The sequence below is a fragment of the Bos grunniens genome, chromosome 5, assembly GCF_055505025.1.
Source record: "Bos grunniens cultivar Pamir isolate PY7600 chromosome 5, Bosgru_T2T1.0, whole genome shotgun sequence".
NCBI classification, from domain to species: Eukaryota; Metazoa; Chordata; class Mammalia; order Artiodactyla; family Bovidae; genus Bos; species Bos grunniens.
In genome coordinates this window covers 96402068-96427239 of record NC_141169.1, presented here as the reverse complement: position 1 = coordinate 96427239, position 25172 = coordinate 96402068, and the positions used below count along the sequence as shown (strand labels likewise).

Genomic DNA, 25172 nt, shown 5'->3' with positions numbered 1-25172 from the left:
GAGAGATGTGTGTGGAGGGAGCAGCCCGGTCTTCTGTACTGGCATTCTCTGCAGTTGTCGAAGTGCCCTATTCTAGCTTTTCAAATATATTCTTTGTTATTGCCTTTTAAATATGATCTTATTATTTGTTTTAGTACAAAAAAAATGTACCCTACAAAGCCAATATCTTTGCTTTCTTGAAATTTTCTTAGTGTTCATATGATGAGAGTGGTCATTTGGGGGAAGGACACATGATTAAATAACTTTTTAATAAAATAGATTCTTAGTATTAAAACCTATTTGACACAAGATGTTTTTTAGCAGTTTCAGAACTTTGGTAATATATATAAATGCAAATAAAGGCATGTAATGTTTCTTGATTACATAAGTTTTCTCAGAATTGATGGCAGAAAAACATGAACCTAGTGACACAGAAATAATAAGATCTAGAGTCAGACATGGAGAAGGCATTGGCACCCCACTCCAGTACTCTTGCCTGGAAAATCCCATGGACGGAAGAGCCTGGTAGGCTGCAGTCCATGGGTCGCTCAGAGTCAGACACGACTGAGCGACTTCACTTTCGCTTTTCACTTTCATGCATTGGAGAAGGAAATGGCAACCCACTCCAGTGTTCTTGGAGAATCCCAGGGATGGGGGAGCCTGGTGGGCTGCCATCTCAGGGGTCACACAGAGTTGGACACGACTGAAGTGACTTAGCAGCAGCAGCAGCAGCTGAGTCAGACACTCTGGCAGCTCTAACTTACCTAATATGTAAGGCTTGAGTAAGTTATCTAAACCTTGGATTTGATTTCTTACATATAAAATATGGTTAATGCTGATCTCAGCCACAGATTATTATAGATGAAATTTGTTAATGAATGTAGAACACTGAAGAGACTGATAGAAATAGTTCCAGCTATCATGACTATCTTTTATTTGCTGTTAATAATTATTGAAATAATTAGATTTTATTTCTTTAGAAAATAGAAACAGGAGACTACTGTAGTATGTGATAATAGATGAATTTTATCAGTCAAGTTAGGATAAATAAAAATACAATTCAGTAGATTAGCTCATTGATTATAGACCTTCTCTTCCTATTATAGATTATACACTATTGAAAAATAGGCACCTTATAACAGAGCATTAAAACAATAAAAAGACAAATTGACCCTTTTATCTTTATAAGACTTACTCTTTGTATCTTCTCTAACATTAATGTAATTACAGCAGTTTTTTTCAGTGTGTTTGTGTATTTGTATTTAAAGTGAGTATCTAGGAGGAAAAAACTACTTATTTATTGATTTTTTGATGTGTTATTTTATCTGACAGTCCCTAATACTGATAGGAAATTTTATTCCATTCAGTTGGTTTAGTCTTTGATATGGTTGAATTTAGGTCTGTTTTATAATCTAAAAAATATATCATCTATTTTTTGTTTTGGGGTACTTTTCCCCCTACTTTAATTTTGTGTTGATTTTTAATGCTCTTAATTTTTCTGTTGTCTGTTCTTAAAAAATTGAAGTATAATTGATTTACAATGTTGTGTTAGATTGTGGTGTACAGCAAAATGATTCAGTTATACATATGTATATATTCTTTTTCATTACAGGTTATTAGAAGATAATGAATATAGTTCCCTTAGATATATAGTAGAATCTTACTGTTGTCTATTTTATATATAGAAGTTTGTATCTGCTAATCCCAGACTCCTAATTTATCCCTCCCTGCCTTTGGCCCTTTGGTAACCATTAATTTGTTTTCTATGTCTGTGAGTCTGTTTCTGTTTTATAAGTGAATCCATTTGTATATTTTAGATCCCATGTGTAAGTGATATCATATATCTTTCTGACTTACTTCACTTGGTATGATAATCCTTGCTGCTGCTGCTGCTAAGTCGCTTCAGTCGTGTCCGACACTGTGTGACCCCATAGACAGCAGCCCACCAGGCTCCCTGTCCCTGGGATTCTCCAGGCAAGAATACTGAAGTGGGTTGCCATTTCCTTCTCCAATGCATGAAAGTGAAAAGTGAAAGTGAAGTCGCTCAGTCCTGTCCAACTCTTAGCGACCCCATGGACTGCAGCCCACCAGGCTCCTCTGTCCATGGGATTTTCCAGGCAAGAGTACTGGAGTGGGGTGCCATTGCCTTCTCCATGATAATCCTTAGGTCCATTCTTTTTTATGGCTGATTAATATTCCGTGTGTGTGTGTGTAAGAGAGACATCTTTATCTATTTATCTGTCAGTAGACATTTAGGTTTCTTTTGTATCTTCAGTTCAGTCGCTCAGTCGTGTCCGACTCTTTGCGACCCCATGAATCGTAGCACGCCAGGCCTCCCTGTCCATCACCAACTCCCAGAGTTCACTCAGACTCACATCCATCGAGTCAGTGATGCCATCCAGCCATCTCATCCTCTGTCGTCCCCTTCTCCTCCTGCTCCCAGTCCCTCCCAGAATCAGAGTCTTTTCCAGTGAGTCAACTCTTCGCATGAGGTGGCCAAAGTACTGGAGTTTCAGCTTTAGCATCATTCCTTCCAAAGAAATCCCAGGGCTGATCTCCTTCAGAATGAACTGGTTGGATCTCCTTGCAGTCCAAGGGACTCTCAAGAGTCTTGGCTGTTGTAAATAGTGCTGCTGTGAACATTGAGGTTCATGTATCTTTTTGAGTTAAGAGTTTTCTCTGGATCTGTGCCCAGCAATGAGATGTTTGGATCAAGTGGTAAAGTTTTTTAAGGAACCTCTTTATTTTCCTCCATAGTGGTTGCATAGTGTAGGAGGGTACCCTTTTCTCCACATACTCTTAAGCACTTATTGTTTGTAGACTTTTCAATGATGATCCTTCTGACCAGTTTGAGATGATACTTGTAGTTTTGATTTGCATTTCTCTGGTGATTAGCTGTATTAGCATCATTTCATGTGCCTGTTGCCCATCTTCTTTGGAGCAATGTCTGTTTAAGCCTTCTGCCCATTTTTTTTATTGGTCTATTTGTTTTTTAGTTATTGATTTGTATACCCTGTTTATATATTTTGGAAATTAAGCCCTTGTCAGTTGTGTTGTTTGCAAGTATTTCCTCCCAGTCTGTAGGTTGTCTTTTTGTTTATGGTTTCCTTTGCTGTGCAAAAGCTTATGAGTTTTTTTAGGTCTCATTTGTTTATTTTTGCTTTTATTTCTATTGCCTCAGAAGACTGACCTAAGAAAACATTGCTGTGATTTATGTCAGAGAAAGTTTTGCCCACATTCTCATCTGGGAGCTTTATGGTGTCATGTCTTACATATTTAAGTCTTTAGCCATTTTTCAGTTTACTTTTGTGTATGGTGTGAGGGAATGTTCAGCATCATTGATAGACATGTGGCTTCCCAGCTTTCCCAGCACCACTTGCTGAAGAGACTGTCTTTTGTCCATTGTTATCATTCTTGTCTCCGTTGTCAAAGATTAGTTGACTATATGTGTGTGGGTTTATTCCTGGGCGCTCTCTTCTGATCCATGTCTGTTTTTATGCCAACGCCACATGTTGTTTTGATTGCGATAGCTTTGTTGTATTGTTGATGTTGGGAGTGTTAGGCCTCCAGTTTTATTCTATTCTCCCAGGATTGCTTTGGCAATTCTGGGTCTTTTATGATCCTACGTAAGTTTTGGGATTATTTGTTCTAGTAATTCTTGGAATATATTTTTAACAGCTGCTTCGAAGTCTGCTAAATTCAACATCTGGCTCCACTTGGAGTTATTTTTATTGACTATCTTTTATTTCTAGTTGGGTTCTACTTTACTAGTCTTTGCCTGTTGTTCTAGTAATTTTTGATGAATTTAAAATTTAATTCTAAAAGTGGACTTAAGTTGGACAAGTGGATCTTATAGATACGTTGTAGCAAGTGGATTCTGTTATTTTCTTCAAGGGTTTGTTAAGAACTTTTCAGTTTCGGATTTACAGGTTTGTGATGTTTATTAACAAGTCATTTTCTGTGAAGTCATTATCTTAGAAAAGGTTTATAATTGTAAGATTTAGAGTTACATCATGGTCTTTGAATTTGGCCTGTATATCTAACATCAAGATATCATTTTCTTTAATTTTGTAAAACTTTAGTGTTGTGGATGAAAACCGTAATCATTTGGAGTTGACATGACTGTAAATATACCATAAAGTAATTATGATTAGCATTTATTGAGTGGTTACTGTGTGTCATGCCTGGTGTTAAGCTGTTTGAATGCATATTTGTATTAATACTTATAATAGACTTCATATCCAATTTTTTGAAATTTAGAAAATGACATTTTAACATAAGTTCACATAACTTGTAAGTGTTGGAACTAAAAGATTCAGTTATTCTTTTTGACTTGAAGATCTTGGCTCTTTAGGTCTATGTTGTACAGCTTTCCTTTTTTTGTTGCCATTATATAGTTTTAAAAAAAGTTTTAACTACATTTCTAATAATTTTGGACAATGAGTTGACTTTGGTCAAACTGGATGTCATCTGATTATAGCACATTACATCCTATGATACCATACCATTCTTTAGGGGAGAAAAATAGATTATTTTATGTAACCTAATGCTGACTTTAAAGTTGCCTTTGGTCTTCCTGTGAATTAATGTTGATAATTTAGTGTAGGTTTGGTCAACATTTAAATATTAGAAATGAATTATGTTTACATTTAATCACTTAAAGTGCTTAGAGCATAGCTCTATGCGATTGACAATATAATTAAAAAAATAATTTATTGTGGAAGATTTTTTGTGTGTGTGTGGCAGATATTTGACTCTTGAGTATCCTTGGATCATTTATGTGACAAACACTCTTTAGGTAAAGTCATTTAGGGGTCCAGATTGAACCAGGCTGTGCATTATCATTGCTTCCCCTCAGTATTGTTTTATTTTCCTTATGCCTACCAGAGTTCCCATAGCAAAATGCAAATATTTTGTTTTTTAGAGTGGAAAAGCCACAAGCAACGATTCAGGTGGCGTCATTGATCTCACAATGGATGATGAAGAGAGTGGAGCTTTACAAGGTACTTAAATATAAGTAATCATATTAAGGAATGCTTTGGTACCATTTTTCTCTCTTAACTCATTATACTTAGTACAAATCTTGACAGCACTGTTTGTGTCCTTTTTAGAAAGAGTTTTTAAGATTAGAAGTAAAAAACTGAAGTCAAATCTTGGGAGAATATTAACAAAGCATAAAGGAAAACAGAGCAACTAGGAGAATATTTAACTTATGGAATACTTCTCTTTTTATATCTGTTATTTCACTTGATCCTTACAATAACCCTGTAATGCCCATTTTAGAATTGAGGATAGATTTAGAGTACGAATTGAATCTAGGTCTTTGGACTTTAAATGTTTTTTCCATATGTGTATATGTATATTTTAATGTAGGCGTTAAATCAAGATATTGTTAAAAAGCATGTATACCCAGAATTCTCAGTATTATTCTGAGTTATAATATTTAGAAATTATATTGGTTAGCTGTTGAACAATATTCCAAGTTATTCTTCCACAGTGTTAATAGGTGTCTGTAAATAAAAACTTTCATGGTTAAATATGCTTGGGAAATGCTGAGTTAAAATTATATGGGTTTTTTCCCTTAATACAGATATCTCTGAACCTTTACTGTGCTGATTTACAATGTAAATCTCCAAGAATGATTCATAGAGTATTTCTCAAACTTATTTGACTGTACAAAATGACTTTATTCATAGACATATCTGTAAAACTTTGTGGTGGTAATTATATAATGCATGTGAAAAATCTAGTAGGATCAGATGTTATTATACCTTTAAGACATTAATTAAAAAAAAAGTACTAGAGATTTTAAGAAATTATATTTTAGGGAATAAGATAGTTCAGTTGGTTTCAAGAAAACCAAAATTAAGTAGCTATACAATTCATTATGTGACAGTAAGGTCAGGTTCTTTGTATAAAACTGATATAAAATTGGAAGATTTATGTCATCATTTGTTGGGGTTGAATTTATGCCTGTCTGAGTACTGTTTAAACATTTCAAATTTTCTGTATTGCTTTTACTATTTTTTTAATACACAAATCTTACAGAAATTTCCTAGAGCACACAAGTTAATACTGGTTATTTGTAAGAGGACACAGATAGGGCTGGTTTTGGATTAAAAAGTAAAATAAAAGTTTGTCATCAGTACTCTTGCCTTTTCCCTATGTAGCATCCCTGCCTCTTAGAATCTCTCTCCATTGCCCCACCATTGAGTGTTACTTAAATTCTGCCATCTAATGTGCATTTTCTTCATCAACACTCAAATATTAAAGTAGCTGCTGCTAAAGCCGTAAGCGTGTTGTATTAAGTTAAAAGTAGGATTCTTTTCATTTTTTAAAAAAAATTACAACTATATTTTCTTTAAATGTGATTTAAAATCTATGCTAGAACCAACAGTGAATTATTTAAGGTTCTGACTTGGTTTTCACATTGGCAGAAGTACACTTAATTAAAATACAATGAAATTGTTCTCTTAGTGGTAAAATGTGACTTAATGGCAAAGATAAACTTGTATATCTAATATTTTTGTATCAGTAATCATATTGCTTCACTTTTAATTAACAGACCCTAAAAAGGTAAATCATACCGCTGTGTCAACCATGAGTTCTTCTCAGGCTTTATCTCGACCGTTGCAACCCATCCAGCCAGCACCACCTCTTCAACCATCTGGAGTGCCAACAAGTGGACCATCTCAGACAACCATACACTTGCTACCGACAGGTAAACTTACTGAATCACTGAGGTGAAACTTTAGTTTTGCCTGTTGTGAAATATGACTGTGAAACTGAGTGGAAAGGTTAGACAGAAAATTAGGTCATTTAGGTAAGTACCAATGGACATGATTACTGGATCATACAGGAAGAGTATGGTTTTGCAGAAACTGCCAGAGTAGAGTGGCTGTACCAGTTTGCATTTTTACCAGCAGTGAGTGTGAGGAAGGAACTGTTGTTCCACATCCTCACCAGCATTTGGTATTGTTAGTGTTTTAGATTTTCACCGTTCTAATAGGGATAGTAGAATCTCATTGTTATTTGATTTGCATCTCCCTGATGATATATTATGTTGAGCAGCTTTTCCTGTGCTTGTTTGCCATCTGTTCGTCTTCTTTGGTGAGGTGTCTGTTCAGAGCCTTTGTCCACTTTTTAACTGGGTTGTACATTTTCTTGTTGAGTTCTAGTTCTTTGTATGTTTTGGATGAGTCCTTTACCAAATGTCTTTTGCAGATATTTTGTCCTTTTCTTCACATTCCCTTGAGATGAACTTGTTTTAACCCTAATTATGTTAGTAATAAGTTATAAAAGCTATAACTATTTTTTTAAAAGATTAGAAGATTAAGAATAATCATTGTTATTTTTTATTTTTTAAAAAATTGTATTGGCATATTCCTCATTGTCATTTTGAAGACAAAGTATGTTTTTGAATGCAGTGTAACTTAATTTTGCAGACAGTCTTTTAACTAGCAGCATTGATACAGAATGGTTATAAAGAAGAGTTAAACTATATATGTCTTTGTCATCTGACAGTGTAAACAGCAGAAATGAATACAGTTTCTCTGGAAGGGATGAATATAATGATTCATTCTAATTATAACCAAGATGTTATAATTGATCAAATAAGAGTTTTTCAGTGATTCTTAACTAGAAATTGTTTTAACTGGCCTAACACTACTGTCAGAAGATAACCATTAATATTTTCCCTGCTACCTCTCAAGAAACTATTAACTAGACATTTCAACATGTAGTTTGTATCTCCAAATCTGTTTGCTGCTCAGTCGTGTCCGACTCTCTGCGACCCCATAGACGGCAGCCCACCAGGCTCCCCTGTCCCTGGGATTCTCCAGGCAAGGACACTGGAGTGGGTTGCCATTTCCTTCTCCAATGCATGAAAGTGAAAAGTGAAAGGGAAGTCGCTCAGTCGTGTCCGACTCTTAGAGACCCCATGGACTGCAGCCTACCAGGCTCCTCCATCCATGGGATTTTCCAGGCCAAGAGTACTGGAGTGGGGTGCCATTGCCTTCTCCCCTAATCTGTTTGGAAGCCAATGAAGACATGTCGTCTTCTTCATAAAATAGCCCATTGCTTAAGAAATTTATCTGTGAAATGCTTACATAAACACTTTTCTCATTAAGGAAAGCATTGAGCTTACATGGAATTTTATCCAGTGAAATAAAATGACAGTCAATTTAGATGATTTAGAAAGAAGTGTTAATAATATAGATAATAAAATGGGGAATAAAAAGATGAAGAGCTAAGTATTCCTCCTTATATACTTTCTTCTTTGTAAAGACTCACGTTGAAAGTTAGGATATATAAAGGCTAAGGAGTCTCTTTATTGTATACAGTTTTTACCTCCAAATTTGTTTTATTGTAGAACATATTTTTCCATAGGAAAGTATATTGATTATTGATATGTATTATATAGCTAACACATCATTTGTAAAATGTAGTTCTAATTCAGAAAGTTTTAACAAAAAATTGTTAACTCCTTAAAATCACTATTTGTACTCCATGCTATCGGTGAACATTTTAGAACTCATTATTGGTAAATATATGTTAATATCACTCAAGGCATTAATGTTCTCTGGAACATAAATTAGGGGGAATGCCATGATAGAGAACGAAGAAGCCTATATTTTAATAGATATTTTATTGTTTGGAATAGGAGGTGATTTGACTTATCTGAAGAACCTGTCAGTTACAATAGCCAGTCAGTTTTTTGAACTATGGGACCACAAGTTACTCTTTTTGATTTATACCCATTAGTAGAAGGCCTGGAGGGCCTAAAATTCCACTCTGCTAAGAATAATTTAACATTGAGGAAGGGAAAATTCACCCTTCTAAGTCACTCCTATAGCATCATACTCCCCAAAGTCTAAACCCTTTCTTCATCTTCACATGTTTATTTATCTAGACAGACAAGAGTGGGAAGGGCCTTGGACATGGTTGAGGTGTTCTTTTCTTCTCAAACTTGGATTGTACTAATATTAACCTTGGTTGACCCTGTCATTCTTAACTTTTTCACGATTACAAAAGGAGACTCTTGTCTATTATAGTAAATTAGATTTTGTATAAAGTGAATTGTTATTTAATGTTGCTTACTTAACATAGAATTTACTGCATCTTAAATCTATTTTTCTGCTTTTCATTAGCTCCAACCACCGTGAATGTAACACATCGTCCAGTGACTCAGGTGACCACGAGACTCCCTGTACCGAGAGCTCCTGCAAACCACCAGGTGGTTTATACAACCCTGCCCGCACCACCAGCTCAGGCTCCCCTTCGAGGGACTGTTATGCAGGCTCCTGCTGTTCGGCAGGTCAATCCCCAAAACAGTAAGAGACCCTTTTCCTGTTTATGTTGTTCTTTTGCATGTAGTTGGAGTGGCTTATATTGATGTTAGATGCAGCAAAAAGTGTTCAATATCATACTAAAACTATTATTCATTCATTTTCTTTTCTTAGGAGAGTTAACCAGAAAAAAATGGACTGGTATCTAATTTGTGTTCTGTGTGTTGTCTTCAGTTTAATTATTTATGGCCTACTTGATTTGATGTTGGTCTGTACCATACTTTAGAGACAACTTGCCTAATTAAAATGGGAATGATCAATTGTGACTTAGCCCAGATGGAGATAATGGTAAAGGATAGCCTCCAATGAGAGTCTTAAAGGTATGGAAAGTGGCTGAGAAATAAAAGATGGGAAAATGTTTAAGGTAACTTGTAATTTCTGTGTGTGTGTGTGTATGTGTGTGTGTGTGTGTGTGTGTGTATACACACACACATATATATATATATGAAATATATATGTTTTCAGTTGCAAAATATACAAACAAGTTTCTATAAAGGATATATCTAAAGCTTAAAGAAAAATAGCAAAATGAACCACATATGAACTCTCCACTAGGCTAAGAAATAGAACTTTATCAGAATCCAAAAGTCTGTGTATGCCTGCTCTTAATTGCATCCTTCTCCCTTTCCATCAGAGGTAACCATCACCCTTACTTTTTGTTTTTCTGTATGGTTTTGCAATCTCTATAGGTATCACTAAAAATATTTAGTTTTGCCAAACTTAACAAGCAGGGACAAATCCACCTGTTTACTGAAACTTCAGTCATGCCATTATTAGGTGATGGCTATAGGAGAAAATAAACTAAACAGAGTCTCTAGTTCACATTCTGGCTTTAGCTTTCTCAAGTTTACAAGAGCTTTCTTTGGGGAAATCCGTCAGCAGTGTCTTAAATGAATTCTGGGAAACAGGGCTCACCCCAGGCAAGGTGCCCACAGTACTGGATATATTGCAGAAATATGGTTGAGCGATGAGAGGCTTCTAAATTTTCTCCATTTTTTAATTTAAAAAATTATTTTATTTTTGGTCACACTGGGTCTTCACTGCTGCACATGAGCTTTCTGTAGTTGCAGGGAACAGGGGCTCCTCTCTAGTTGTGGTGTTCAGCTTTCGCATTGCGGTGACTTGTGCACTGCAGGCTCTCGGGGCTCGGGCTTCAGTAGTTGCAGCTGTAGAGTAGACTGGACTCTAGAGCACAGTCTCAGTAGTTGCCCCGTGGCATGTGGGATCTTCCCAGACCAGGGATCAAAGCTGTGTCCTCTGCATTGTCAGGCAAATTCTTATGTACTGTACCACTGAGGAAGTCTGCTTCTAAATTTTCTGCTTAAAGTTTTCTGTTGGATGAAATGAGTATCCTCAGCTGATCAGCAGAGCATGGAAAGGAAGAGAGGAACATTGTTAAAATGAGGCAAGATTAACTTGCCTGTTCTGGAGGCAGCAGAGATCTTTGTGAAGAGAGCTTCATGTTTTCTATCTTTAGAGTCCCAGTGCTCCGTTCTGGCCTGTCTGCCTTCTATGTTCTGCCAGTGTTTCAGTGTGCTAGGATTTTGGGTATGGATTGCATTGATTTCTTTCCTATGCTGGATCTCCTGTTCACTGTCTCCTGTTGTCCTTTATTGATCTTGTCTCTCTGTGGCTACTTGAAGAAAAGTTCATGGAGGTAGACTGTTTATTTTGGTAGCTTGCATATGTGAGGATTTCTTTATCCTCATGCTCAAATGATACTTTAGTTGAGTATAGACTTCTAGGTTAGATATATTTTTTCTTTTGAATTTTAAAAACATCACTTTACTGATTTTTAAATGTTTAATTCAGTGTTCTACCAAATTGAGAATAGAATTCTAATTCTATCACTTCATTTTCTTTTATAGGTGTTACAGTCCGAGTGCCTCAAGCAACTACATATGTTGTAAACAATGGATTAACCCTGGGATCAACGGGACCTCAGCTCACAGTGCATCACCGACCACCACAAGTGCATACTGTAAGTGAGGACCCTTGGCTTCACAAAATCCTCACCTGTAATGCTGTCAGATACCACTGCAGCTGGTACTATCACCATCACCCAGAAGCACTTCTGGGTAATGATGGTTGAGGAGTATAGAGTTTGCTTGTGGTGGTGTGCAGCATATAAAAGAGTCCACGTCTGGGGCATGAGAAGTGAAATAGACCATGTTAAACTTATGGTTAGGTTAAAGAGAGCATTCTTGAGTAGTGAATATTTTTTAAAAGTATTAAATATTTTAAGAAATATTGTTGCATGTTTAATTTTATTTTTTTCCTCAGAATTTTGTACTAGTTCTGTTACATTGCTATCATTTTATTGGTTTTAAACTTTTAATTAAAAAAATTTTTTTAATTTAACTGTAGTTGATTTACAGTATTGTGGTAGTTTCAGGTGTACAGCTTCAGATTCTTTTCCATTATAGTTTATTATAAGATACTGAATGGAGTTGCCTGTGCTATAGAGTAAATCCTTGTTGTTAACCTATTTTATACATAGTAATGTATATCTGGTAATCCCATACTCCTAATTTATCCCTTCCCCTCTCCTTTGGTAACCATAACTATTTTCTGTGTCTGTGAGCCTGTTTCTGTTCTGTAAAGAAGACCATTTGTGTTTTTTGGATTCCACATATAAGTGATATCATATAAATTTGTCTTTTTCTGACTTATCAGTTACTACTTTTAATCATCTAGTGGTATTGGGAACTCATTGGTTAAGAAATAATAGAGAAAACCAAAGGTTTCTCCTTAGTTTTAGTCTCCAAATCAATGTCACATTATCCTGTGACCTGACTGTAATAGTATTTGGTATGATAGAGTGTGTGAATGGAAATGCTGGCTCTAATGGTGGTAGGAGATTGAGGCTGATACCACTTTTTACCAAGCAATGCATCCTTTTTAAAATATACATAATAATGGCTAAGTTTGTGAAGTGCTTTCTATGCACAAGGCACTGTTAATTTATGTGGTCCTTACACAGAAATTCTTCAGAACTCTAGCTTTCTTTTTTTATCCTTTATTATTGGTATGGCAGCTAATGTACAGAGTGGTTGAATAACCAGCCCCAGGTCATACCTCATAAAACCCATTACATTTCAGTTCCAGAGCCTGTGCTCTTAGCAGCTGTTATTTTACTGTCCCACTGCAGTGAAAAAAAGTCACGTTAATGGAGCACTTCACATATACGAGGCACTCTACTATTTTACTTGTATTATTTTATTTACTCCTCCCAACCTTGCTGTGTGCTTAGTCGCTCAGTTGTGACTGACTCTTTGTGACCCCATAGACTGTAGCCCACCAGGTTCCTCTGTCCATGGGGTTCTCCAGGCAAGAATACTGGAGTGGGTTGCCATGTCCTCCTCCAGGGGATCTTCCCAACCCAGGGATCAAACCCAGGTCTCTTGCATTGCAGGTGGAGTCTTTCCCGTCTGAGCCACCAGGGAAGCCCTTGAGAATCAGTATTGTCCATTTGATAGAAGAGGCTACTGTGTCTTAGAGATCATTAAGTGATTACTCAGTGTCATTACCAAACTAGTGTCAGAGGCAGAGCCATTTTAAAACTCAAATTTTTCTGGTCCCAGCACCTCCAGCATGTTGTCACAGTGCTTCAGATCTAGCCTTATAGGATCTGTGGCAAATATCTCATTACTGTTGTTTGCAACTACAAATAACTTACTTCATCCCATATTCCTTTGAGAAATATATAGTAAAAATCTCTTATTTATGCCACAGTTTTGCAAATGTGATGATCCATCAGAGCTTTTTTTAACACATGATTCCATATGAATTGTCTTACAATAAATACACTTATCTCATCAGAGAAGGCAATGGCAACCCACTCCAGTACTCTTGCCTAGAAAATCCCATGGACGGAGGAGCCTGGTAGGCTGCAGTCCATGCAGTCGCACAGAGTTGGACATGACTGAAGCGACTTAGCAGCAGCAGCAGCAGCAGTATCTCATAGAAGAAACATTCTTTTAATTTAATTTTAATAATATTTTTAACTGGGAATTTTCAAAAATATATATAAAAGTAGAAAGACTAGTGTTGCAATCCCCACATACCCATCACCTGTCTTCAGTAGTCATCAGTCTTCAGCAGTCATAGCCAGTTTTCTTTCTTCTGTATTGCCACCCCCAAACTCCTAAAACCTGTGTATGCACTGGAATATTTTGAAGCAAATCCCTGATATATTATCTCTAAAACTTCAATAGAAACCTCCATTGCAGTGGCAGAAACTAAACAGTAACTCAGTTGACTTAACTGTTTTAAGATGTGAGAGGATTTCGTAGCCTCGAATTTTAAGAATTAGAAAGGGCTGTTATAGGTTGTAAGCTATTATCACACTCCTTAAATTCCTACTCTCTCCAGTCAAGTTCATGACTTCAGCCTTCTCATAGATCTTACTAGTTGTATGTTTATTTAATGTTATTTACTTAATTTGAGAGAAGTAATACAGTAAGATGGCCAGTATTCAAATCTGTTTTTCTTCAGCTTTCCATGTTTAATGTATTTGCATTTGCTTTTTTTTCCCCTCTAACTTTGTATCTATTTTAGCTTTTAAACTGTGGATTATGCTTTTCTCTAGATGTGTATATGAATTTTTTTCCACTTCACACATGAATTTCAGCATGTTTTCATTCCTTGAGATTATTTGGCAGATCCTTTTTTGAGTTGTTACTACGTGCACATTACTAGCACTGAACTTTGAAAAGGCATGGAGATTTAGAAGATAACAGATCTTCACAGAATTCACTATTTAGTATATGCAAATTATCCATTTAATGAAATACATATTAAAACATAATTTTGTTAAATGAATTTCAGTTAAGGAAATCTTATTTTTTTCATGACTTCCAAACTAAAGTCATTGAGCAATAATGTTTGACTTTGGGGGAAAAAAAGACCACTTATATCTCTGTTTCCTGGCTCTTACTTAAATCTTTTTGAAAAAACTGTTATCATTGTAATCTTAAAACCCAGATGATAATAATGTCCAGCATTAAGTCAGTTTGTAAGCTTAGTATTCATGCTTTTCCATTATCTGGCCTTAACTTACCTTTCCAAATTTGTGTGTTCTTCTTCATGTTCTCCATGTTTTTGCCCATAAATCCCCTCATTTGCCTATCCCCATGCCCTTGTTCATGCTTTTACCAATTAGCAGAAAGATTCACAACTATTTCTACATTTCTAAATTCTCTCTTTCACAGTCTGGTATAAATGTCACCTTTTACATGCAGACTGACCAAGAACATAATATACAGTCAGTGTTATATGTACTTAACTTATAAGAATATGCTAGTCTTTTTATGGAGAAACAGTCTGAAAATGAAAGTAGAGTTGATACTCAAATTTTAGATGATTGATAGACTGCCAACATATGTTATTAAAAAATATGTTATATTAAAACAAGGGTCTGTGGTATAGATCATTAAATCATTAATTATTTTATCAGAAGTAGATGATTATTTCAGTTTCTGTCAAGATGATGTTCCATCAGCCAGGGCTTTTGTCTCCTAAGGAAAACTCAGTATCTCAGACCCAAAAAGCACAGAGGGAATAATCTCAACACTCATCTTCTGGGTCATGAACTGATTTCAAATCATCAGGGAGAACTTGCCAGATGTGTGATATTTGCTATTTCCCAGTATTCTTGATGTAAAATGAAGACTCTCTAAAAGTAAGTGATTTCTAGGATGTTACAGTTCTCGCATTAACAAACAGTCCTTTCTCCAATCATTATCCATCAACATGACTCTTTTTTTGTTAGGAGCCCCCACGCCCTGTGCACCCGGCACCCTTACCAGAAGCCCCACAACCACAGCGTCTGCCCCCTGAAGCTGCCAGCACGTCTCTGCCTCAGAAGCCTCACTTGAAGTTAGCACGAGTTCAGAGTCAAAATGGCATTGTACTGTCCTGGAGTGTTCTGGAGGTGGACAGAAGCTGCGCCACTGTTGACAGCTACCACCTGTACGCTTACCACGAGGAACCCAGTGCCACTGTACCCTCACAGTGGAAGAAGATTGGCGAAGTCAAGGCACTTCCCTTGCCCATGGCATGCACTCTCACCCAGTTCGTGTCTGGCAGCAAATACTACTTTGCAGTACGAGCCAAGGATATTTATGGGCGTTTTGGACCTTTCTGTGATCCTCAGTCAACAGATGTGATCTCTTCTTCACAGAGCAGTTAAACCTTGGAGCCTTTCCCTCTTCCTCTTTCAGAAGTTCTACTTTTTGGTCTTGTTTTAATCTTGTGCATGATACCCATTGTAAAATGCACATTGTGCAAGATTTCTTGGACCGATGTGTATATACACTACATTTGTTTATAATCAGAATAAACTCAGCCCATAAAGCAGAATCTTTTCCTGAACAATTCAGGCTTCAAGGTTTTGAAATGTAAATGTGCACCTTGCTTTAGTTTTGAGGCTGGAGTATATGTGTGGTGTGTGCTTTTCTGTATTTATATGTTTATTACAGTGGAATCTCCCATTTTCATTCTCAAATTTACCTCTCTTCCAGTGTGAAGCAAGTAGATCAAAGGATTTGAGGTATGTATCTGGCATGATTCTGCTTCTACGTGATTTGTAGGTTTATAGATAGATGATTTAAACTGACTCTAAATGGAACCCAAAGAAAAAGTAAAAAGCAAAATGGTCAAATAGTTTAAAAAGGTTAATTTGAACACAGGAAAAGATCTTTTCATGTTTTCTTTTGTCTTTTCTGGGTTGTCAATTCAATGAAAAAGAATTGCAGTGGGCCCTCCCTTTTCTAATCTGAGATTTTTTCCATTTATTTTTGTGCCTTAAAGATAAACTGCAAAAGTAAACAGGGCCGTTTTTCCATTGTGGTTTACTCTTCTCTGTCAACCTTTCATCGTCATTTCTCCTTTTTCTCCACCAAATGTAGCACATTTCCCTCAAGTAAATTATAAACCAAGGCTTTTATATGTAGTCTGATCAGTGACATCATTACATTTAACTTTCTCTTTTCTTCCAAGAAAATTAATGCTCTTTATTTCTGTCACTATTTAACTCTGTAAAATGAACCAAAAGAAGACCACATTTATATGAGCCAATTTCCCTTCAAACATATTTTAGTATCTATGTTGCACACTGTCTTAGAGATTATGAAAGCAATTCTGGTTCACCTTATCACCCATAGAATTCTTTCAAAGAAAGTAAATAGTAAAATTCACAAAATACAGTAAGCTAAACTATCAAAGGGAAAGCTCCATTTCTTCTTTATCCTCATATCATTCTTCCTATATTATTAATCTTTTCTTTTGATGGTGCTAAATTGTATCTGATTCAACACATGTCAGCTTTGGATAAGGTTTAAAGTATATCCTTTGGGGTCATTTATGTAAGAATGACTTTACAACTTCTGTGCATCTCTGTTCCTCTTCAAAGTTTTAATCAAACTTTGATTATGGATTTTCTGTTTGAGTGCCAGTTGTACTGCTATCAGGTACGTGTTGGAGTGTAGGTAGCTCAAGACAGGAGAGATGGCATAATTTGGGGGATAAGAGGGGTTGGCAATACTTGGAATTTGTGGAGTTTGTGGAATACATTTTCAAGCCATCTTCCATATCATATTTGAAATCATATTCCTGCCTTCTTAAATGAGTTAAGTCATTAATGTATTCTGGACTTATAAGAGGGAACTGTCATTTCCATATTAATGCTTCTTGGTTTGCAACTTCAATGGCTTATAATAGGAAACATTCTACTTGTAAAGAAACTCTCTTTAGAGACTTTTACTGGTCACTGTACTGTCAGGTTGGATGTGAAGTTTGATTGATGTGGAAGAAAGCCTACAGATTGCCAAAAGTAAATGCTCCAAAATCTTCCTTTTGCTTTCAGAAAATAGGCCACAATGAGAATTAAAATTTCCATGAGTCATATTTGCCAACCAACTATGTAGGCGTTACTCATTGTGGGTCTAATGATGATGGTAAAGAAATTGCCAATGTCATGCCAATGAAAATTTTTAAAGGGAGAAATTGATGATCTTCTAGATGTATGTGAGCACCTGTCTTATATCTGCATGTACATATGTTTTTACCTGCAGTGGTTGCAGTGTTGATTATGTGTTGAAGAGCATTTCAGTTGACAGAATAGAAAGCCCATGTTCAAAATTGTTCTTTATTGACCGGTTTTATGGTCATATGATAATTTGCTTACCTAGCCTAGAAAGCTTCCCTTGGTGAGTACTTTATGTTTACTAATCCTTTTTTTTTTTTTTTTAAAGAAAAAGCTTTCATAGCATTATATAATCAGGTGAAGAAAGCCCAGTAGAATGAAAATATTATTTTGACCTATACTGTGTGATTTCTGTCAGAGAAAAAAGAAATAAATAGTAACCCTAAAAAATAGATTTACTACAGTAAAATAAAACTTTTTATTCCATGTAGTGGAGGGAAGGTACAAAGAGAGATTGTAATTATTTGAGGGAAAAGATATTATAAGATGGTTTCTTTGAATTAGCCTGCCACAGAATTTATAGGCAACAACTATATTGGAGTTACCAATGGGTGCTAGACTTGAACTCTAGGTTTTTATTTCAGGCAGGTTTTATAATGTTGAAGAGAGCTTTCTGTTTGGTTGTTTCTTTAGAGACAGAGAATGGAGGACTCAACTAGAAATAGCTACTGGTCACATAATTTTTAATAGCAATCACACTTCATGGTACCTTTTTTAATTTCACAGTATCTTTTCACAGAGTATTACAAATAAGCTTAATAATCCCACTTTGGGAATGCGAGTTTGCTACCTTTTTAGTCTGACAATACTTGTGTAAGTATTGCCTTATTGGAAATCCTGGAAACTTCTGATACTTCAACCTGAAATAGAGGATGTTTATATGATGTTTAAAGGTAATGGTGATGTTTGTTACTGTCTACTTTGTACTTTGTCAGAGTAATTTTCACCCAATTTTAAGTGTGAGCAAGCCTCACATTTTAAAATTATAGTCTTGCCAGTACATTTATAAAGTACATACAAAGACATCTGTTGGTAACAGGTAACTTTGTGAGGTAACTATATCCCTCTATTTCTCTGGACTCACTTTTTAAAACATGCAGAATACTGTGTGCTATTTAACAAAGTGGAAGTTGACGAGAGAAGTGAAGAGCAGAGCTTGCTTCCTTGAAAAGTGAATGTTTGTTGGGATGCCATTTGCCTCACAGACATGTGTTCCCCACTGTCCCAACCCCCATTGCCAGATAAGAAATGAAAAGTTTGATTGAATAAAATGACCTCAAACAAGGAGCTTAGGACCACCTGTCAGCAGAACTCCCTAGGCAGGCTGCACCATACAATTCTCTTCCTGTAGCCAATAAGTGTTAACGTGGTTTTTTTGTTTGTTTGCTCTTTTGCTTGTATTTTCCAAATTATTGTTCATGCAGCAAGGTGTTAATATTGCATGATATGCATTTATCTCGTTCCACAAATCTTCCAGTGCTGTACAAGATTAACAGAATAATACCTGCGTTATCCTCCTCTCCCATTTGTATGCACTGTAATGTTGGCACAGCACATTGCCGCAAAGACTTCCAAGTGTTCTCCTAGACTTTCTTTGTTGGGCTATTTCAATATCCTGTAATTTATTCATTATTTTAGCTTGATCATTGACCAGTCATTGGCCTGTTGTATTCTGATTTCCAGAAAGACCATGTCCCAGTATTAGATTATTGCAAATAACTCTATTTAAAACCAATGTATAATTGTGCCTGCCTTATTCTCTACTGGGTAAATGATGGCCCCTCCCCTTTCTGAAAATTTTGGGACAAACAAAAAAGGTTAGAACAATTCCTGTAAAGTGTTTCATTAGTGTGGCAGGTTTATCCAATTCCAAAAACTTACTTCCCTTGAGCCAGCCAGTGGGGAGGAATAGAACGATACAAACACGTGTTTTGTCTTCTCATCTTCAGTTTCATCATGCTAAGTTTGTCATTCTTTTTTTTTTTACTTGTAGAGTCAAATACCCACCCTTTATATTTAATTGCTACCTTAAAATTTTCTTTTTTTTTGTAAATAAGGCAACTGGGCAATCAAACATCATTTGGGGAATCCTGGCTTTAGAATTTTATCTGCCATTTCAAAATTAAGTATAAAAATAATTCCTTTGTAGGAAACTTGCATCCTAATATTTCTTTATTACAGTTGAAAGTGTAAATAATGACAATGTAAGACCTTCTGATGTCTAATAGAAACTGGGCTGTAGCAAGTTGCCCTATTTTTATTAGGTTTTGAAGGTTTTTGTGGGTTTTTTTTTTTTTCTTCTTTTTTAAATGTACAGTAGAGTGGTGTCTGTATAAGTGTTAACTGTAGTGGGATTTTGTCCAGCAAGCCTGAAATTTATACTTTGAAATAAACTACTGGGTTTTTAACATTCTGAGTACTCTGATTCATTCTGTTATCCTCAGACCTTATGAGTATTGTTTTCTTTTGTGAGTCTCTCACCTTGTTAAGAGTCACTGTTAGACCGTTCAGTATGGTTTACTTAATTTGACAACACTGTGGCCCTCAAACAACATATAATCCTCCAGCTTTGAAAGAAATGTTGTTAGGCAGAGCTGCTGCTAGGTTAGATAAACTGTTTTTAACTAATAGGTAACAACATTAAAGTCTGCTGTATTGTGTATGTGCACCAGAGAAAGACTTCGACTGTTGCTTGTTAATGACCAGAAAAAAACAAAAACGTACTAACTGCATTTCTCTTGGAGGTTCCACCATCCCCTGGGACTTTGTCATGAAAACCATCCAGCAAGGAGAAAGGGAAAGAGCATGAGGGAGTCAGGGTCTGAGGAGCGGGGCCTGGGAGCAGCACTCAACTCGGAGTCCCCCCAAGGACTCTGTCACATGGCATAGCTGCCCAGGGGAAGTGGGAGGTGCGGCCTGTGCAGCCAGGCATACATGGAGACAGTGGATCTCGGGGCGAGGGAGCAGTTTCTACATACTTTCTGGTGTATAAGCTTGTGTGCTGAAATGGTATTGTTTACTTATCATATGTTTCTTGTATGGTGCCCCACCCAATTGTAGGCGCTTGTTTTAAAAATGACAAAATCAGCAGCAGAAAATGAAAGTGATAGACTGAATTGAATATATTTCATTAAAACTAATTCTGAATGGAAAAACAGCTAAAATAGTGCCTTTGGTATCTTCCTTGCAGCCTTCTATTCCCTTATCTCCCTCCATTTTATGTCAAGTTACAAAATAGGTTTCATGGTAATAAAATCAAAGTTGTAGGCCTCTGGCATGCCCTCGTGGAGAGTTTTGTTAAAACGGCTCCAGTGGAAAACAGGGAGGCCACCTTGTACGGTGGGCCCACTGATGGCATAGGCTTTGTACTTGGATGCCAGGTAGATGTCTGCCACCTGCAGAGAGAGGAGGGGGATGTTTTAGAAAACCATTGGGAAAAAACACGACTAAGCCCCTTTGGATGGGGTCCCTGCTCTTTGTCCAAAGTCACAATATTAGCTCCCCTTAAAATAAAATCCTGCAAGCTTCCACAATATGCTCTTGTGTATCCATTTGGCATCCAAATGTGAATTGACTAGTTGTTCAGTCACTAAGTCATGACCTGCCAGGCTCCTCTGTCCATAGGATTTCCCAGGCAAGAATACTGGAGTGAGCTGCCATTTCCTTGTTCAGGGGGGGTCTTCCCAACCCAAGGATTGAACCCATGTCTCCTGCTTGGCAGGTGGATTCTTTACCACTGTGCTACCTGGGAAGCCCTGCATTGACTCGTAGAAGAGTATTAAACTAACAGCCCAAAGTGTGAGATCTGGAGTCAGATTACTCATATTTAGAATTCAACCTCCAAAATTTATTTTGACTCAGTTTTCTTATTTGTAAAATTAGACTAATAACCCTACTTCATAGAAGAGTTGTCATGAGGATTAATGAGAGTAAATACTTGAAGCAGTACCTAGAATGTATTAATTCCTCAGTAAAAGTTGTTATTAATCAGGGCAGTAACAAGAGTATTAAAGTAGATGGAACTTGATATCAAAAAATAAGGTCCATGGTTCTTAAAAACACTTGATTGAACATTGGATCGCAGCAGAACTTAAGCTTAGAGAGGAAAGCAGAAAATGTCTCATAACTTCAGATTTTCCTCATTCAAAATGGCTCAAGAGAAGTGATATTTTTAAAATATGTGCTTCAACAGAACCTTTTTTGATGAAAAATTGGCAGGCTCTTGTCTCCTCAAAAAGGTAAAATTTGGCAGATGAAAGCTTGGCTTGGTTTCTCCCCAGTTCAAGTAATTCTCTTTGTGTACTCTGGAATGGATATAACACTTTTTACACACTTTACTGAATGTTTGCAAATATCATTAAAAAGAAATAAATACAAAAGCATTCACTGGGGCTTCATGTGTGCCAGGCTCACTACATCCACTAAATTTTTTGTACATTACACAAAATCTTGGTCACTAAAGACTAAAGCTTGGCTCAAACCATTCTAAACCCTCTTCTGTTTAGTTATTAGGCTGACAGAAAAAATAATGTGTCAGGGGGTTGGCATTTTTAATAGTTTTCAGAGCTTCAGATAGAACAGTTAACTCTTAAATCTAATAGATTTCTTCAGAATTTAGGACCATAGATGCAAATGAATAGACACATGCCCAAGCCCAAAAGTACAAAAAGATGTGGTAGAATGATTCTTTTCCACCCACTAGATAGTTAATGTATAATCTTGGACACTCCAGATGCAGTCCTGTGCCAATAAGTTGTTAACAATTAGCTCTGTTAGGAAAAAAGACCCCAATTTGTAGTGTTTGCTGATTTCCATGATGTAAATATCCCACCATTTCAGGCTATCAAACTGGTGTTGACGTTTTAAACAACTGGTTCTCACAAGCCTATATGAGTGGGCTTCAACCCCACTGTAAACTTATTACCTATATTGTGAGACACATTACAGCACTTAACAATTGTAGTGTAGTGAAAACCCTTTAGTGCTTGAGCATCTGGCCCAATACTTATTCCTTCAGCTCAATTCAGTTTCCGTTTAAAGTGACATCACTGTGCTCTCAATATGTTCTTTGGACTTGGGGCCAGTCTGGGAAAACTTAAGACAGCAACACTATGACCATCATCATCATCATCATCATCATCATTATGGTTATGCACATTTACAAATAACATGCTAAGTACTGTTGTAAACATTTTATAGATATTAAATTGTTCATTCTTCACAACAACCCTAGGAAGCAAGTACTCTTCTTTCCATTTTTCAGAAGCACTGTGAGATGATGTGATGAAGTGACAGAGCAGGGACTGGAAGTTAGTGCAAGGGACCTACCACTATAACCTGAAAAAGCTGATTCTGTAATTGAGTTCATGTTTAAGAGACATTGGGCTTCCCACGTGGCTCAGCAGTAAAGAATCCTCCTGCCTGTGCAGGAGACACTGGTCATTCCCGGAGTCAGGAAGATCCCCTTGAGAAGGAAATGTCAACCCATTCCGGTATTGTCTGGGAAGTTCCATGGACAGAGGAGCCTGGCATGCTACAGTCCATGGGGTTGCAGAGTCAGACACAACTTAGCAACAGAGCACAGGCACAATAAGAGACGTTATTGTGATTTATGCCACAAAAATCTCTGCAGCTCTGCCTTTGAATAGGCGTAGGCACTGGAAAACCAATAGGGTGGGACTTCCCAGGTGGCTCAGTGGGAAGGAGTCCACCTGCCAATGTGGGAGAACGGGTTCAATCCCTGGTTCAGGAAGATCCGACTTGCTGTCAAGCACCTAAGCCCATGGGCCACAACAGAGCCTGTGCTCTAGAGCCTGGGAACTGCAACTGTTGAAGCCCGTGAAGCCACTGCAGTGAGAAGCCCAGGCACTGCAACTGGAGAGTAGCCTCTGCTCACCATAAGCAGAAAAAACCCCAAACAGCAAAGACCCAGCACAGCAAAAATAAAGCAGACAGAACCCAACAGCACATTACCTTGGTGTCATAGCAACCTCCAGGACTCGGACTGTGTGAGTTTAGGTCCTCACGGCAACAGATGGTGTTGCAGGGATCACCCTTGCTATAAGGGTCCTGCTTGTAATCTAGGGAACAGGGATGGGACAGAGTGAGTGCTGGCCATTCTGAGATGCATTTTTTCCACAGTAAGCTGTGTGGCCCTATTCAAGCCTAGGTGTCCAGAGCATACACCCCAGAGGCCTCCTCTGCTCAGTCTGTTCCCACATACGGAAGGCCTCTGTGACTTGTACAGGGGGGAGGCAACCTCGAGCCCCTACTCCAGGCTCAACCTGCACTCACAAACCTTCACAGTGATGACTGGACAGAAGAGAAATAACAGCACAATTGTGTGTCCAGTTTTTTTAAACAAAACAAATACGAATCTGACTTTGATATTGTTCATCAAAAACAAAGTGTTTATGGGTAATTTTTATTTTAGTAACTGCTTTTGTCCTTGGAAGGAAATCTGTGTTTGGGATGGTATGGTAAAAAAGAAAAAAAAGTTACCCCGTATACCCCGTATGGGTTTTACCCCGTATGGGTTATTTGTTTTGTGTTTTACATAAGACTTTTTTCAATTAAATCTATAGAATCTTCTTCCCTATCTTTATAAAGAAGGACAAAATTCTGTTTGTTGAATATATAATATGTATAGTATCAACTGAATACTAGATAATTCAATAACTTCTTAGACTGCCTTCTAGTACAGAGGTGATAAACTTACATGGATTCTTTATCCATGGGGAAGAAAAGGAGTTTTGAAGAATGATTCCTGAGAAATGTGCTACGTACTGTTGTATCGCATGATATATTTCATGGATTCCATATCAGTCACTTTTCCTTGGTCACGCCGGAAGATTTTAGCTCGGGAAGCCAGATCATAAGAGTAGTCCAAACCCAGCTTCTTGACCAGTATTGGATAGCCACTCCAGTTGTAAACTTTTTCATGGAAAGGAATGTTGTAGGAGGGCCAATATCCTGATTTGGAATGGAAGAGAGAGAAGGGTGGGATTGACAGAAGACAAAAGAGAGAGGAAACAAAGTGTCATGAATGGTACTTTCTTTTGAACATCAGCACAGCTGTGTAATTACAAAGTAATATTACACAAAATAATGGCTGTGAACCCTGGTAATCACACAGATCCTCAGAAATTTACAGAACCAGTATAGTCTAGATTATTCCATTAGGGGGAGAAGAGCATCAGAATTTTTTGGTTTTTCACCCCAGAGTCTTAAGGCAATCTATTAAGCAGAAGAAAACCTGACTTCTAGGCTCAGAGTTGAATAATTAGGCCTTTGTCAGTTAACCTCATTTCTGCCCCCTCTTTTTTTTTTAAGTAGGAAGAGGGAAAGGAAAAGTTATATTGTGAAGGGATTGGAGATGATCTTAAGATTCCAGTAGACTTGTAACTCCTCTGACCCTAAACATTCATAAGGCTCAGCTTCATTCGAAGCTTCACAGTGCCAGCCCTTCGTCACTAGGCATCAAATGTGACACAACTTTAATAAAATCACCATTTCAGGAACATCTCAGATTACAGTAGCCTGCAGGACTGTCAGCCAATGTAGGACCACCTTCACCATTCAGGGTTTAACTGCCACTCGCATCTTCTCTTGGCCCTTGTCTGCCTTCCTTTCTCTGTACTATTTTATAGGATCCGCTGCTCGAGGTGAAGTTATTAGGACAAAACAAATGACAAAACATTCAACCTCACTGATTCTGGGGCATGGAGCCAGCATCAGGGTGAAGGCAGACAAAGACAACATTGAAAGTACAGGCTAAAAATCGCATTTACTATTGCAGTATATCTAGGTAATTGAGACTGGGGAGTTAGACTGCCTGGTATGTGACCTTACAGAAGTTA

At 37.1% G+C, this 25172-nt stretch overlaps 2 protein-coding genes across 19 annotated transcripts in view; one reads left to right on the top strand and one right to left on the bottom strand.

The window, feature by feature from the left end:
- ATF7IP (activating transcription factor 7 interacting protein) overlaps positions 1–19723 on the top strand; it is a 115076-nt gene extending 95353 nt beyond the window's left edge. For 4 of the 18 annotated variants that reach the window (XR_015164229.1, XR_015164230.1, XR_015164232.1 and 1 more), the window contains 6 exons: positions 4904–4982; positions 6545–6700; positions 9129–9311; positions 11195–11307; positions 14851–15009; positions 15100–19723. Coding sequence is in view for 8 of the 18 variants with exons in the window: in XM_086401927.1 (XP_086258053.1) it covers positions 4904–4982; positions 6545–6700; positions 9129–9311; positions 9441–9467; positions 11195–11307; positions 15100–15519 (978 nt within the window). In the remaining 10 variants the exon portion in view is untranslated. Of the gene's footprint in view, positions 1–4903; positions 4983–6544; positions 6701–9128; positions 9312–9440; positions 9647–11194; positions 11308–14850; positions 15010–15099 lie in introns of all 18 variants that reach the window. The other 14 variants (XM_086401927.1, XM_086401928.1, XM_086401930.1 and 11 more) reach the window with 5 other exon arrangements.
- Positions 19724–20411: 688 nt separating this feature from the next.
- The window catches only part of PLBD1 (phospholipase B domain containing 1), an 88927-nt gene continuing 84166 nt past the window's right edge, over positions 20412–25172 (bottom strand). Inside the window, exons 9-11 of the mRNA XM_086401936.1 lie at positions 24100–24285; positions 23287–23393; positions 20412–20708 (exon numbers count right to left, since the gene is read on the bottom strand). Coding sequence (XP_086258062.1) covers positions 20541–20708; positions 23287–23393; positions 24100–24285 — 461 coding nt within the window. The 3' untranslated portion in view covers positions 20412–20540. The remainder of the gene's footprint in view (positions 20709–23286; positions 23394–24099; positions 24286–25172) is intronic.